A 17642-nucleotide genomic window follows, 5' to 3' on the forward strand; every position below is an offset into this window, starting at 1 on the left:
TAAAACACACTGAGTCAAAATTAATAATTTTTAGTGTTTAAGTCAGGAAAATAAGCTGGGAAATGACCATTTCGCGACTTTTTGTTTCGGCAAGCTGAATTTATCACTATAGATGCTAAATAATATGTACAGGGTGGGCAAATAAGCGAGGTAAGCGGCTGTATCTCAGAAACTAGTGATCGTAGAGAGCTACGGTAAAAAATTTTATAGGTAAAGTGGGCAAGGGAAAATGCTGGAAATTATTTTCAAGTTTCCAAGATGGCCGCCAGTGGGCGTTTCCACCATCTTGAATTACATAAAGTTACGTTTCTCGCGATTTTCCCCAATGAATGTAACAAAAAAGTATTTGCGTTTTAATGTTAACTTAAAGTCGAACATTTTTTGTAAAAACAATTTTTCTCTATCTTTCGAAATAAAGTGGTGGGGGGTATTTGAATGTTGTTTTAAATAAATGCCTGTAACTTCGAAACGGCTTAATGGATTTGGATAAATTTGGTATCATTGAAAAGAGCATTTCTTGGGCTTTTAGGTTTCTCGTAATCATGACAGTTGCGACCTACACGGCCGCCGATAGAGGGCGTTATTCGATATTATAACCAAAATATTGGATTTTCTCAAAAAATTTAAATGCGATGATATGACTTTTTTTAGACTAGAAAATAGACAAATGACCAACCAATAAGCCTGCGCAAACCGCATCTTAATATCTTTTTCCTAACTCAAATTATTAAAAAAAAATACTAAACCAGGAAAATTCATATATCCCCATTTAAAAATGCATCGGTTGCTTTCGATAAGAAGGCAAGTAGTAGGCCATGGAAATAAAAGACAAACTCCTCTCTAAAATATTCACAAGAAATGTCAGTTTATTTAGTGCTGTGATTTTAAGTCGCACGTTTTCGTATTTATAAGCGATTTTCCTTTTAAATAAAGTTGTGGTCCTGAAAAGGACCGATTTTGAAAAAAGATTAATGCCTTCTGTGTTCAAATTGCCTTCCGTCATATTCCACACATTGTTCCAGTCTTTCTTGAGTCGACAGAACCGCAGCCTCGATTTCTACCGCTGATAGTTGACGAATTGAGTTTCGAATTCTGTTTTCCATATCCATTCGTGTTGTTGGTGGAGTTTGAAAAACAATGTCTTTTAAGCGTCCCCACAAGTAAAAATCAAGACATGTCAAGTCCGGAGATCTTGCCGGCCAAGGAAATAGGCTTCCCCTTCCTATCCAGCGTTCTCGAAAGGTCCCGTTAATATGGTTTCGGACATTAATTGAATAATGTGCCGGACAACCATCTAATTGCAGAAACATAGTTCTCCTAGTTTCGAGTGGCACATCTTCCAACAAAATTGGCAAGTCGTTGATCAAAAACTCTAAGAAGCGGTTACCAGTTAAAGCTTGATCAAAAAAATAAGGTCCAATAATTCTGTCCCCAATGATACCGCACCACACATTTAGGCTCCAGCGTCCCTGGTGCTGCACTTCTCTTAACCAATGCGGATTTTCAGCGGACCAATAATGCATATTATGACGGTTTACTCTACCATCACTACTAAAGGTAGCCTCGTCGGTCCAGAGAATTTCCGTTAAGAAATTTCTGTTTTCCTCAAGCATGCCTAGCATCCATTGACAATAATTTAATCTATTATCGAAATCTTGTTCATTTAGCGCCTGGTGCAAAACTATGTGGTAAGGATGTAATCTAAAAGTAAAAAACAACATATGCGTAAAAATAATATAATCAGAATAACACTGAATTGTGTATTTGAGAGTATGTGCTAAGATACTTGGAATAAGATAAAATTATTTACCTATAATCTTTCAAAATATTTCTAACAGTTGTTCGTGCTATTCCCAAGTCTAGAGACAATGTTCTAGTTCCTACATGTCTATCAAATTCTATGTAAGCCAAGACATTGATAATGTTTTCTTCGGTCCTTCCATTGCGACGCCTGCGACGTTTAGGACGACGAAAACTTCCAGTATCGCGTAATCGCTGTACCAAGCGCGGAAACATTCTTCTCCCGTAATGACGGCGATCTGGATACCGTGCCGCGTACTGTCTTGCAGCTATAGCTGCATTTTGAAAACACTCGAAATAAATCGCAATCATGTCAACGGCTTCATTATTTGTGAGAGGCATTTTGATTAAAAAGTACTCAAATTATACGCAATCAACAATATTAGGCTGCGTGTGACAAAAGTTTGACGTTACTTGGCAATATTTTTGTTAGGCGATTGTCGTGTCCATGGCCTACTACTTGCCTTCTTATCGAAAGCAACCGATGCATTTTTAAATGGGGATATATGAATTTTCCTGGTTTAGTATTTTTTTAAATAATTTGAGTTAGGAAAAAGATATTAAGATGCGGTTTGCGCAGGCTTATTGGTTGGTCATTTGTCTATTTTCTAGTCTAAAAAAAGTCATATCATCGCATTTAAATTTTTTGAGAAAATCCAATATTTTGGTTATAATATCGAATAACGCCCTCTATCGGCGGCCGTGTAGGTCGCAACTGTCATGATTACGAGAAACCTAAAAGCCCAAGAAATGCTCTTTTCAATGATACCAAATTTATCCAAATCCATTAAGCCGTTTCGAAGTTACAGGCATTTATTTAAAACAACATTCAAATACCCCCCACCACTTTATTTCGAAAGATAGAGAAAAATTGTTTTTACAAAAAATATTCGACTTTAAGTTAACATTAAAACGCAAATACTTTTTTGTTACATTCATTGGGGAAAATCGCGAGAAACGTAACTTTATGTAATTCAAGATGGTGGAAACGCCCACTGGCGGCCATCTTGGAAACTTGAAAATAATTTCCAGCATTTTTCCTTGCCCACTTTACCTACAAACTTTTTTACCGTAGCTCTCTACGATCATTAGTTTCTGAGATACAGCCGCTTACCTCGCTTATTTGCCCACCCTGTACAATAACATAATAGTTTCCACAGTCATAAAAATTGGGGAGAAGATTGTTTACAGGGTGGTTAATTGTATAATTTTTGCGTAAATTCACGTTTTTCGCTTATAACTTTTTTCCGTTCATTTCCACGAGAAAACAGTAAAGTACTTTTTTTTCGTCTTGAATAGACCTACAAAACTAGCTCTCGAGCGCCAAAAAATATTGATTCGATCAAAAGTTATAAACAGAAGAAGTTTATTTATGACTTTTGAATTAAACATTTATAAACTGCGTTATTATTACCAGAACGTTTTGGCATCGCATCCTCTTATTCCTTATCACTGTCTAATAACTCACATGAAATCTGGAATCGGTAAGTTGAATAGTAGAAGTTATGGCCTTTAATTAACTAATTATAGTCTGGATGATCCCGAGGATTTTCCACAATCGCACTGATTTTTTTTCATGGTAGATTTCATAATAATACATTGAAATCTATCATTTTTTTTAAATTTCAAATTTGCAACCTGGAATTTTTATTTTTTAGCCATAGATGCAAAATACGACGCACGAGCGTGATATAGTTATTATTACATATTCGGAAAGCTTATGAAAAGAGCTTTAAGTTAAAAAAAAATCGTCAGGATTCGTTGAAAAATAACAATCTAGTAAAATCTACATTTAGGGTAAAAACGGACCCAAAATTTGCTCAATCATGGTCCAAAATTGATTTTGTTCTACATATCTTAGATGTTTTAGACGAAAGCTGCTCAATTCATAGAGAGATATCATTTGAGCTTATATTTTTAATTTTTCAAGAAATATTTAAAAAAATTGTCAACAACTTCAAGAGTCTAGGCTGTTGAATCAGAAGATACATTTCCTGGATTCACATCTCGATTCCCCATTTAACATTTACCATTTACTTTCCATACAACCTTAGGGACTTTAGCGAAGAAAAGAGCGAAAGGTACCATCAGGACCTCAAAGAAATGGAAAGGCGATATCAAGGAAGATGGGACGTAAATACGAGTATGTTAGTTGACTATTGTTGGAATCTGAAACAGGATGTACCGGAAACCAAAAGAAAAGACATTCTCTTCGTAGATCATTTGAAAACAAAAGAGTCAGATAATCTACAAACAAGAACCATAATCTTGTTAGTTTCAGCTAAGCGATTACTCATTTTTAGGCTAAAATAAGCGATTTTTGGGTTCATTTTAATCCTAAGTATAGATTTTACAAGATACCGACCTGTTATGTATAAATTCTGACTACGGTATCATTTTCCTCTCATCAAAATACGTCGGAAATGATATCTCAGATCCTTGGATTTTGTATGCCTGAATTCTATTAATTAAAATGGCCATCCCCAAATATTAGAATCCAAACTTTGACGAAGAGTGTATTTTATTGATTATTGACATCAAAATAAGTAGCACTACCGGAGTATTTGATTTTGTGTCACTATTTAAATTCTTTATTATTTTACGGAAGCAAATATTTCACGAACACAACTACTTTATGTTCATTTTTACTTACGGATGCTGTAGTAGTACCCAATAATCGTTATCGTTTTCAAGGTCACACGTTTTAGATACATGATGTGACATGATATGTCTAAGAAGCACAGAGTACCAACCAGAGATCCGAGTTGATAGGGAAAAGTTGTCTCTGTTTTTTATCTTTCTCTGAACCTTATTAAACGCAATACTTCTCTCTTTGTCGCTTTAAATGTAAAACAGAGGTAGGTGGAGCTAGAGCTCGTTCTCGGTATAGAAGAAATTTGAAATGGGTTTGGGAAATAATAATGTTTCTGATACAATTTAGTAGGTGGCGCTAGGTGGAAAATATTTATGAGATTAAATTTTTTGAATTTTATAAAATTCGACAGATGGCCAGATAAAAAAACGAGAAGTTGATAAATTCAAGATACGTTCAGTAAAACTTATATGGTTTACAGAAATTAGTTAAATAGCAATGAAAATAATATTATTAACATTATGACGATCGCATTTTATATAACCTACGCATAGGTTGCAGGTAAGTACGTAAGTAAGTAGTTTATATATAGCGTTGATATTTGTGTTGTATAGTATTTTTTCAGTGCCCATTATTGTATTGACTGTTAATTTAATGTTTAAGTGTGTTTTTTGCGTGAGAAACTTTTGGTTTTCCAATTTTTTTGACACTTGTGACAATGACATTATATTGTATTATTTGTGGGTATTCCGAAGAAGATGTGAAAAAATTATTCTGTTTTTTATTTTGACAAATATACATATATGTATATTTTTCCTTGATGATATAAGTAAACTTGTTACTATAAATATGCGAAAAAAATTGTCATCAGTAATCGAAAAATATATGATAATTTTACTACTGAAAAAAAAATATCTATCTGTTATAAATTATAAAATATGATAATTATTTACTACAGTGTAAAACTCTCAAATCATAATAAAAATATATTCCACTAATATATAAAAGAGTAGTTAATACTTATTATATTATATCTTATTTAGGTATGTCTAATATGTCAGTATATATAATTTATTGTATTATATTTTAGATCCAAAATCTGGCAAAAATCCCTTGGTATGATATATCAGGAAAAATTATCTGCACATATACGACATTGTGATAAGCATTTTGAAAAAAAAAATGTTTTAGCTACATATAAAAGTTAAATATATTGATAATAATATAACTCAGTGTATTATTTTTACCATGTCTAAATAAAAAATTTAAAATGAAAAAAACATGCTTACATGTTACTGCACAAGATTTTACACAAATTTTTGTATAAAGTAGGTTGAGATATTTCCAACCTGATACTTTATATAAAATTTTGCAGAAAATCTTGTATATTGGTAATAGGATTTAAAGAATATTTCAAAATTCCCGCTATGTGGCATACCGCGCCATCTACGTAGGTTTTACATTAAGAGCGAGAGAGTAAAGTGATATAGCTCTGTCTCTTGAACTACAATTACACGTTCACTTGGTCATCTGGTTGGTAATCTGTGCTAAGAAGTGACATTTCTTATTCGGAAATGGGTTCGTAAAACCGTATTTTAAGGCGAGGTTAAGAAAAAACAAATAACTGTTCCATCGTCAGCACAACCATCATCAGCCATTTACTAGACTTTGCTTTAAAAACTACAACGAGGTTTGTTTCTTAATATTAGCAAGAACTGTCTATAAAAACAACAGATTTACTGAAACATATTTGAACCAGAATTTTACTTCCATTCGAGCCAATGCCCATCTATATATTTAAACCAAATAGCAGGAATTGTTGAATAACGGCAGCTTGTGTCATATTTTTTACATGTATCCATAAGCTTGCGGATACTCATCATAAAAAAACTATTTGGTGTAGCTTTTAACCACCTTTGAACTGCCTCAGTTTTCTCATTAACATTTGTAAGAAGTTAGCCTTTGAAGTTCCAGATAAATGAGAGTCTAATAACGCCAAATTTGGACAGTAAGATGGATATGGCTGCACCTCAAATTTCAGGTGAAGAATATCTAGGGATATGAATATTTAATTTTGTCGGTAATACACTAGGAACAGAAATTGAGGGATATTAAGAAAATCCCAAAATTTTGGGTGATTTTCAAAGAACTGAAACTTGGAGGGAAATGGTCACAGAGAGAATAAAAAAGGAAATTGAAGCTTCAAGTGTCTAGTTTTCTAGTTTAAATTTTTTTAGCGTCAGCAGTTTTTGAGTAATCATAAGAAAATCAACGGAAAAAAAATTGTAATATTTTGCTTTTTTAAAAAGGCCTGTGGACTTAAAAAATTTTTTTTGGTAATTTCATTATAAAGATCTTTTAGATAATTTAATTCTCTTCAATTTGAGCGATTCTGGAGCCTTGTACGATTATTTGTCGCTCAGTTATCGTCGATCAAAGCAAACAAATCATTTTTGACTTTGGCAATCAATAACTCAGGAAATAATGGTCGTACAGAAAATTCAAGCAGGGTTTTGAAAACTGCAAAGTATTCTCTACAAGTCGTAATTATGGGTTTTTGATAAAAAACATTTTTTGAAGTCCATAGGCCTTTTTAAAAAAAGCAATAATTTACATTTTTTTTCCGTTTATTTTCTTATGATTACTCAAAAACTGCTGACGCTAAAAAAATTTAAACTCCAGATCCGAAAACTAGACACTTGAAGCTTCAATTTCCTTTTTTTTATTCTCTTTACGACCATTTCCCTCCAAGTTACAGCTCTTTGAAAATCACCCAAAATGTTGGGATTTTTTTAATATCCCTTAATTTCTGTGCCTAGTGTATGTTGATTAACGTCCACATCAAATAGCTCTTTCGTAAAGTCATCCGCAAGTTTGTGGATGGTTTACTGGGTATGTTACAAAGCAAAGAGATTGTGTTAAAAAACTACAAACAAGTAATTCCTGTAAGAGCCCTTACACCAGCGCCATTCAACAACCCCTGTTTCAGTCGCTCAAACAAATTCAGTCGTTCTTCGCCCTCATAGGATTCCTGTACGTAGACACAGGATCCTTATATATAGGATTCATTTCATGGAGACTCTTGGCTTCTTCTCTGAAGCGCCTATACTCTTCCTTCTCCAGCCTATAGATCCTGTATTTGGCACAGGCGATTCCTATTATACCGGCTACGATAATTGCAGCGAGGGCAGCGATCCCAGTGGTTATAGCCGCGAAACTTGCGGTGAGCATGCATTCCTTTGTCACCAGCCAGTGAACGATGTCGTCGTCCTTTTTAAGGTAGCAACATTTGAGCGTGCAGCGAGTGTTACCCTGGTAGATGATGGTTTCGCATTCGCTGGCATCTGAAGGCATAATAAAAAGAGGATTTTTATTCATCACAGAAGATACCCAGAGAAAAATGAAGAGACAAATTTCTAAAATTGTTGACCAGAATATGTTATCTGTCAAAATGTAACGTTTATGAAGCAATCAAGTTCTTCTTGGTGCTTTTTTTGTTGATTGTGTCTCGCGTATGTATGACATCTAAAGCTGGCTCCGGACAATGCGGTCACTTGCCAAACATTTGTCAAATATTTGCAGATTACTTAGGAAAAAAAGTTTTATCATATAGTAGGTATGAAATATTAGTACATAGCTTTGTCGAATGTGTGGCAAGCGAATATATGTTTTCAAATGTATCCACATGCAGTATCCACATACGGATACGAAATTCGTTTATGTTTGACAAATATTTGGCGCATCATTTGGAGACGGCTTAATATAGTAGAGTTATATGTGAGCATATTCTTGTAACATAAACAATGGAAATTTTTATAAAGTCAAAGATATAATTGAAAGTATGTACCGTTCTTTTCTTTAGTAATTAGTGTGCACCTATAGGTACATAAATTTGATTAGTGTTATTATTATTGTATCTGAAAACTATTCTATATAGTTTTTATTATATATAGCACTCCTATCAAACTTTTGTAAACTCTTTAATCTATACCAAAATTTTTGAGATATTTGTCATTTTATGTAAAAAAACGCCATTCGTATAGGTGAGGAAACATAATCTCGTCATCTTGACATTTTTAGGGCGTCACACTTCTCGTACGCTGCATGATTTTTGTCGGACAAGTTGACCACTGTTTGTTTCACAAATTTGTGCAAAACCATACTTATCGTATCAACTTCAACGTCACCTGTTACGTGAGTGTTGTACAATAATGAAAACGTAATATTGACAGTTGGTAGAAGGAAGCACAGAAACAAGCGCTTAGGTGGGGACTTCTGGAAGGAGGCCTAAATAGTTGAAGTGAGAACAGTGTGGAGATGGGAGTAAGACGATCGGCGGGCAGTGTGACAAATTAGTGAAAAATCAAAGTGTTTAACCCGTATTAATTAGCAGGTAATATTCTTTGTACTTTGTTGTTAATTATTCTATGTAATCTTATGATTGTGATGATTATAGATGTTTAATGATAACAATTCTTCTCTGTACGTTTAGCCTCCATTGCTTTATGTTCAAGGTCATATATTTTTCTAAGGTAAAATTGTTACAATTATTATTAACGATTGCTCATTATTTATTACATGTTAAAATATGTATATATTGTCGTGACTGCCCAGATATTGCAATACCAACTCCTTTGTTTCACATGTCATACGCATATAAGAGCTTTGTTGAATTTACTAACATTTTCGTCCGTGAGGAATGAATCTGTAAAAAGAATAATTAAATACAAAAAAAGAATTGCTAAAACAGATCTTTCGAAATCTCAACTCATAGTTGGATTGCCTCCCGTATGAGACTCCAGTACCTTCCGGCTTTGCCGGCTAACTAACATATATACATATATTTAGTGAGACATTAAATGAGTTGGGTGTTATTTATCATTAGCAAAGGATCTTAATTTATGCTTTTTGTTATCCGGTGTTTTGTATTTATATTTGAGTAGTTAGAGCAACGATCATGGGTTTCTCTGTCATGCTCTTTCCCCACAGGAGCTCTAGGTGAGCATGGCACTCTCATTTTATGTTAAATAGTTGTTAATGTTTTTTGTTGTTCTTTCTAATTGTCACATGTTTAATTTGAAGACTTGTACAAAAATAATAAAGTTAGGTGTATTTACTCTGCCTTTATTTTATAAATTTAAACCATACTTCCCCTCTTTAAAGTTAGTTAAATAGATACATACAACGTAGGTATTCCTTATGACGATCACATATTTTTGGCCACAACTACGTTTATTTTTGTTTTTTTCGATCGAACCCGGGGTTGTTATACTACACATTACTTAAGCAATTTACGCAAAATGGAACTTGCATGTATAAGGATACATAATGACGCCATTTTGACATTTTGGGGATGGTGGATAAATGGGAACGCGGAATGATTTTTGTCGGATAAATAAATTTTTAAATGTTTTGTCATAAAAACTGACCATTCCGATAAAAAAGAAAATGGCATGTATCTCATCGTAGCATAGCGTCAGAACGACAATTTCCGAAATCGCTCGTTCGAAAACGCGGCAACACCGAAAATTTTCGAAAGGGAAAGGTTTGTTGGACGCAAGTACAGAGACTATGGGATCTTTGAACCAGAAATTTTAAACGTCGTGGAAGAGGATACTGGTACCAGTATTCGAAGATTTGCCACAAAATCTTAAGTTTATATTATAAAAATCAGGTGAGTAAACAGATTATTTATTTTGTGTATTTCATTTTTTCATTACTGCTTGAGTTGTTGCTAGGTTACTTGTTAAATACTGATTCATAGTTTGTTTTACTTAAAAGAATTAAATTTTAGTTTTTCTGGGATGGTAGAGCTCGTGCTGAACACCCTCTCAACAAAAGTAACGTGCCAAACCTCAGTGGGTGTAATAACTTTTCCTTTAAAAATAAGATTTGACAATAATGCACAGCCCAGTTACCAATTGTGCAAGCTCTGCGATTAAAGCGCAAGAGCAGCTAGGATGAAGCACACAAGTACTAACGATATTTTACCAAAATACAAAAACATTTTCACCACTATCTGTATTTGGTATCCATATTGCTTCAAATTGTGTAAATGCTGCGACAAGTACATTTTCCCTTTCGCATATTTATTTAATTTAAACTAGCTGTCACTTACTGCAAATACTTTTCCTCCTGTCCTCATCCACCTCCTGGATCAAGAACTTCGTAGCACCCATGACGCCGTGATCGGTGCCATTCAAGACAGCGTCTTCGATAGACTTTATGTAAAGCTCACATAAAGTGTTGTTCTCCTTGTTATTCTCACAGAACTGACCCGAGAAGCCGCTCTCGCAATTGCAGTGATTGCACACGCACTCTCCGTTTCCGCTGCAGAATTGCATGGCTTCGAATAGCCTACACCCAGACTTGGATTTCGAACAGGAACAGTCGTCGCCCTCGAATTCCTCGTTGCAGGAGCATTTTCCTTCGATGCATTTGCCTTGAGAGGGCCCACTGCATATTTCTCCGTTTTTAGATGTTGGACACTGGTATTGGCAGTATTGCCCGTCGAATGGGTAACCACAGAGGCACTTGCCACAGACGCAATCACCGCTGAAAATGTACGGGCAAGATTAGAATTAAATGACAGAATAATCGACATGTAGAACTGGTGAAAAGAATTGACTTTAAGTTTTCAAAGACAATTTTGCCCTTTCAAATCAGAATGATGAAATTGCTTCATCAAAATACAAAAAATCATTCTTAAAAAATAATAACAATGGACATTTTTACCATACAAAAACTGCTAATGACTAATTTAGAAAAAATTAATACCTTTTATAAAGAAATAATATGTGGCATATAAAGCAAAGAAGTTCAAAGTTTTTTTATCAGTTTCGAATTATGATTATTTTGCTATGAAGGTATTTTCAATAATTTTTAGTGGTTACATTAAAAATTCTTTGTAGGTTATACCAATAATTGGCTTAACTGAGATATGTCGTGACGAATTAATAAAAATTACCGTAGATGATGTAGAAGATAAGAGTGATATGCTAATAATAAACATTCATAATACAGTACGAAATACACAAAGAACATTTGAGATTTTGAATACATCCATAAACAGTATCCCCAAGATGTAACATTTCTTTACATTTGACAAATATTTGGCTAGCGATCGCATCATCTGGAGTCGACTTTAAGCTAAAGGCACATTCACATATCAAAACATCATGGCAAAACATTATTCAAATGTGTAAGTCTATATTTATGTAACCCGATATTCAATATTATATTCACAACTTAGGTATTCAAATATTTAAAAAATGTATGGCACTGATGTTTATATGTTTTTTTTTTTTGATAATGATTTATATTTTTATATAAATTTGCTTCCATTTTAATTGTCAAATTGTCAAAGATATACATACTTTCTGTTGCAAATGTATCCATCAGCAATTGCTTTGCAGGAACCAAAATCTTTATTGTCACAACTTTCGTCGCATAGCTTTCCAGTCCTAGAAAAATAATAATATGTTGATTTTAAAGTAAAACCATGACCATATTCTTATTATATTTTTTGCATTTTTATTAAAAAGTTTATTCAAACCAAATCTGAAAATTTTTCTAAAATTAAATGCTCATTAGCACCAGCAACTCATATGTTAAAAAGTAACTTCAAAGATAAGTTTATTACTAATAATTTTGTAGGATACAACTATGTGGTCTAAAACATCGTCCAGGATCGAATTACAGTATCTAGGAAACATGTTATACCTAAAAAATAGATATAATATATTTAAATATTATTAATTATCGCGATTGAACAATATTTGGATTATTTTCATTTCTTTATACAATTAATATGGGCAAGATATGTTTATATGAGAGATGTTTACTAGATATTATCGGTGTAATTGAACGTTGTACAGCACTTTAGTCCGCAGAGAAGTTGCTCCCTGCAATATCATAAGTTATTCATTATTGATACTTGTCTTTGAAGTTGCTTGCTTAGCATATCCAGATAACAATTTTAGGAACATTTTTCGAATTGTTTTTAGCTAATTGAAATCAATATATTTTAATGTAAAAATATGAAGTTTAAGTTTGTTTCTCTTATTTTCTTTTAAGGGAAGTTATGTTTTTATTAGAAATAAATAACATTCTGATGTTCAGGCTGATTTTTAAAATAACATACACATTTTGATGTAAAAAACATTGACGTTTTGACAATAAAGGGGTAATACTTTAGAATTAGAATCTTTGAGGAAATATATTCATATGAATTTATATCTTAACAGTTTACTTTTTGAGATACAAGGTATTACTTCATTAAAAGTTCGGAATACCTATTCACAATCAGTAGAAATTTAAGAAAATTCAAAACTTCCATATAATTTTTTTTTAGATTTTTATTGATTTTATTTGAAATTTTGTTCTCAACAAAATAATCCTATAACTTATAGTTTTCCAATAACCAACAGTTTTAGAATTATTTTCAATTACATAAATCGATTTTATATTAAAATTCAGTATTAGTTATTTTTACTTACAATTAGTTATGTTGCTAGCCTAAATTTCATTAATCTACCTCAAACATCTCTCGAGATATCTGCGTAGATCTTATAAAAAAATTGCACTCTACCACGAGTTCTAAGCCGTCTAGGATATAAGTTCATACCACATTTTTAATCGAGACGATCTAAGGAATCACCCTCTTTATTATCAGAACATACTTAAAAACCATCTTGTATTACAGAAAAAAATATTTTCATTTCCTTTTTTCATATATTTCCTTACCATTCGTCCTGACATATACACTTCCCACATCTAAAATTTCCATTGGAACAAGTCAATACTTCTCCGTCGTAGTTTTTACAAGAACATAGTCCGGTGTAGGTGATATTCAAGGCTATTTTCTCGTTGATATTCTTCTCTTCAATAAATAAGAAGTCCTGGTGAAAAATAAAGTGACATTTATAATTAATGCTAAATACTGGAATGACGAATATTTATTATTTCACTTTTCATTGTTTTTGTATGTATATTCAATAATAATGGGAAAAAAGAGCTCGTTGCAGGACACTTTCCTCATAGCAGTTATTTATGAAATTTGTATAACAATTAACTGTGACTTAATAAAGACAATCATCAAGACAAGCTAACTGCAGAAGAATATATCTTATTTCATAGTCACAAGTCATTTATAATTTGTCATAACAACAAGAGGTCCAAAGATGGATCCCTGAGGTACTCCATACAGTCGAGTCATCTACTCACATTCAATTTTGTCGGAGGTCCTTTCTGTGTCAATTGAACCGTGAATTCCACCGAATTTTCTTCGACGTTGTAGCATGCCGACGTTTCGTTCATTACGCCGAGATTGTCGCAGTCGGCGAAAAATTTTACGTCCAAATTTTCGTGCAACGTGGTGTTAATGGAGAAACTCACTTGTCGCGCGAAATTATAGTAACCTAAAACATTTAATAGCCTAAAAATTGTCTTAGATAATTTACAACTAATAAAATTTAAAATGGAATATTTTGATCAGAAACTGATATATTCGGGGTGAATTCTGATGTACCTTTAGTTATTAATTCCAGAATATTTTTGGCATCTTCTTGCAATTCACCCACAAAAGCTGAGTCTCTGAAGAGTTCTCTAGTGAGACTCTTATAGTATTCTAATTTGCGCTGATCTTTGACAGCAAAAATGATATTTACCTAAAAATGACAAACAATATGAGCACATCAAAATATGCGGAAGAAAGTTTTACAATTTGTGAATGGTTTAGAGGAGAAAAAATATAAAAACAAAAAAGTGACAGTATGAAATGTTCAAGCTGCAAAATTTAAAAAATGGTGGCATTTCTACTATAAATAGATACAGTTGTCATAATTTTTAAGATACGGGACAGTACAATAGCATGTTACATAAATATTCGTTCAATTTGTGTATCCTAATGTTTATTACTCAAACTTTTACTAATTTAAAATTTATTAACCTTTAAAGTCTGTTTGAATTATATGCGACAGTCATTGTACTCATTTTAATGGAAAGAGATAGATAGCCATACCTATATATTTTAGGTTAGGTTTCAATTCTAGCTTTTTATTAGCCCCCTGTAAAATTTTAACCTCAGTATATCAAATACCATCAACTTTGACTTCGAGTTTTACCAAAAAAAATTATCACTTCCTAAAGAAAGCAAAAGTAGGCGAAGTCTGTAAGATTGCAAAGCAATTAAAAAATAATATAATGCTATGAGCTGTGTTATTCTAACACCATAGAATGACTTACTTTTTTCTCCTTCAAGAAAGTATGAATCTGCCCCACAGACGGAAAATCATATGTTAAGGGACTTATATGGTTCCCATCATCATCTAGAAGGCAAGTACCATTAGGTTTTAGTACAGCACCCACCAATAATCCATCTCCAGCAGAATGCAACAAACTGTCTGTGGGCAACAGTATTATTTTCCTTGAATCTTTCGACCAACCTATCTTTTGCTCGCATACCAAAATTTGTAGGATCGCATCTAACGCCCCGTCTAAGTCGTCGAGGTTGGCTGTTGTCTTACTACTAACTACCTAAAGGAGTTAGAGATTTTTAATAAAATTTGTAGTTAATTTACTACGACAGAAACATTTGTTTCTTTGTTGCTTTTGATAGTACCATTGTATAAGTAAATACTTTACTTATACAATGATAGTACTCAGATTAATAGTAAAATTAAGCAAACAAAGGAAATGTCGACCTAGGATTTAAGAAAGTCAAATTTTGATATCATGCTGATAAAACTAAACCCCAAACAGCAAATAGTTATTTATTCTATAAGTGTTTTAAGTAGTATTTTATCCACGCAAGAATGTTTAAACGCGAGAACGTAGTTCGAACGTTTTTAATTTTAAGTGGATAAAAGGCAATTAAAACACAAATGCAATACAACGTATTATCCATAATCACATCACAATCATATTTGTGGAGTCAGAATTAATGGAATTTAATAAAAGAATATTCGCACGACATGATATTTCTTACTAGTATTCAATGGAACGTGGTAGGTTTTGTTATACCTACTGATTGCTATGGTACGTTGTTCATTATCAATAATTTAATAAACAGTTTTATCTGAATTTGGTAAAAGTGCAAGGAAGTATTTGTGTTCCTGTGGTTATTTTTGAAGAAGCTCAAGAAGCAATTTTCCATTTATTGCCAGCGAAATTCAGGGAACATTACGAAAAAATGTTCGTCGAATTTAACGAATGACGGGAAAAACAGAGAGTAATTACAATAAATGAAGAAGTCATGATATCGTATTTTTTAAATTTGAAGAAGAAATATGCAATTTCATCTATGTGGTCGAAATATTCAATGTTGAAAGCTACTATAAAGGTCTACAGAAATATGGATATTGGAAAATATAACAAGCTTACTGCTTATTTGAAGAGTGATACAAAGCAAAAAAAGTTGCAGTATTGGAAGGAGCACATGTTCAAGAATTTTTGACTGGGGTTTTCGATAAAGAATACTTAATGATTAAGGTAATATCTCTTTACCTTTTACATATTGTTAGGTATATAGTGAACTTTGAATTATTCTGGTGTCTGTCGATGCTGCGAATTGACAAATTTGAAAATTAGTGACATACAGGACGTTGGCAGTTACCTGCTTGTTTCAATACCTGACACCAAGACGGGCATTTCAAGAAAATTTACAATTATAGAGGAAGGATTTTGCGTGAATGCTGTTGAAATATGCAGAAAATATATTTCTCTGCGGCCAATTTGCCTAACACAAGACAGATTCTTTTTAAGATATGATATCATCAATCAAAAATGTATTTCTCAGTACTCTCAATAGTTGCTCAATTCCTGAATATCGCAAATCCAGAAGCATATACTGGCCATTTTATGAGGCGCACTTCAACAACTTTATTGGCCAATAAAGGTACTGATCTTACAACCATCAAACGGCATGGTGGATGGAAGAGCTCCTCTGTAGCAGAAAGTTATGTTGAGGAGTCTATATCTAACAAACTTGATATTACAAGGAAAATCCAATGAAAATATACCTAGCTGTTCCTTACAAGAAAAGACATCCGTAACTTGTGCAAATTCTTCACAACCTGCAGATGTTATGTGTTCAGAAAATGATTGCAACAATGCTACAAGGGTAGTTATTAACAGAAAGGAAGTTAAATGTGATAAAAAATGTTAATGTTAATAAGTAAATAAATTAAATTTGATTTATTATAGGTATATTATTTTTTCATTATTCTACTAATGAAATAAAGTTACTTTATCTACTCCTATTAATTTAGTTTTAATTATAGTGAGTTATTATAACTCACGCTGGGCTTCTACAATGATAATTCGGTATGTAAATAGTGTACGCAGTAAATTCTTGGAAATTTTTAAGCCGATAAATACGTTCCATTGGTGTAAAATGGAAAGAATTTTTAACAAGTGGAAAGGAATGAATAATTAAAAGATTTTAAAATTATTAAATTGCCAACGCCTCTCAGTAGGCGGAACTGTCAATTATTATCATTGAGGGGACTAATGTCATTTGATATTTTAACAAAATAATTTTGACGTTTTCAAATCAATTTCGAATAATAGTCCTAAAAAAGATGAATTTAGATAGCGAAGATGAGTTATTATGTACACCTCCAGAAATAAGAAAAGCAGCTAATAATGCAATACAGAATTTATTACCAGAAAAATCAAAAAACAAGTAGGTATAACCTACTTGTTGATAAAGGTGTATATAAAAATTTTCAAGATTGGTGTAGCAATAAAAACGTTAACTTGTTTACAGAAAATGTAGTCGTAGATAAAGTATAGTATTCAACTTGCGGTAATGGTCATAACTCACTTGATGAATTACAGCACTCGCCTGCGGCTCGTGCTGCAAACTTCATCTGCCTGAGTTATGACCTGCATTATATGTATGGATAAAAGTCCGATTATTTATTATAAGTTGATTGTGGGTAAAGATTATTTAATAGATTGGTTTCGCAAAATGTCCTGAATTATTGAATCGGATGTTCAAAATTATCCTCAAGAAAGCAGATTCTTTATTTGTAGAGAAAATTCTCATGGAGATTGGATATGGTACATCCAGTAACATAACTGGTGCTTTGGTTACACCGGCCGCATTTGCGGTCGGGGTAGACGACGGATGGGACCCACCTACAAAGGCTATCCAGGCCAACATGAGAAGAGGCAGGAGTAGATATATGAGGCCGGTTCTGGACCAGGAAGTGACGTGGCAAGGTCACGTGGGGTCAAGGTCACC

The 17642-nt window shown here is 32.9% G+C and overlaps 1 protein-coding gene across 1 annotated transcript; it reads right to left on the reverse strand.

Annotated features, from left to right (window-relative positions):
- Positions 1–7210: 7210 nt before the first annotated feature.
- Positions 7211–14929, reverse strand: LOC108915557 (integrin beta-nu-like; the record flags this gene model as incomplete). Its single annotated transcript, XM_018721623.1, has 7 exons — positions 7211–7737; positions 10512–10948; positions 11770–11856; positions 13139–13293; positions 13619–13812; positions 13923–14061; positions 14639–14929. Coding segments are annotated over 7 exons (1644 nt in total), but the record flags the coding sequence as incomplete, so codon positions are not given.
- Between the last annotated feature and the right edge of the window lie 2713 nt (positions 14930–17642).

The sequence above is a fragment of the Anoplophora glabripennis genome, unplaced genomic scaffold (genome assembly GCF_000390285.2).
Source record: "Anoplophora glabripennis isolate ALB-LARVAE unplaced genomic scaffold, Agla_2.0 scaffold1453, whole genome shotgun sequence".
NCBI classification, from domain to species: Eukaryota; Metazoa; Arthropoda; class Insecta; order Coleoptera; family Cerambycidae; genus Anoplophora; species Anoplophora glabripennis.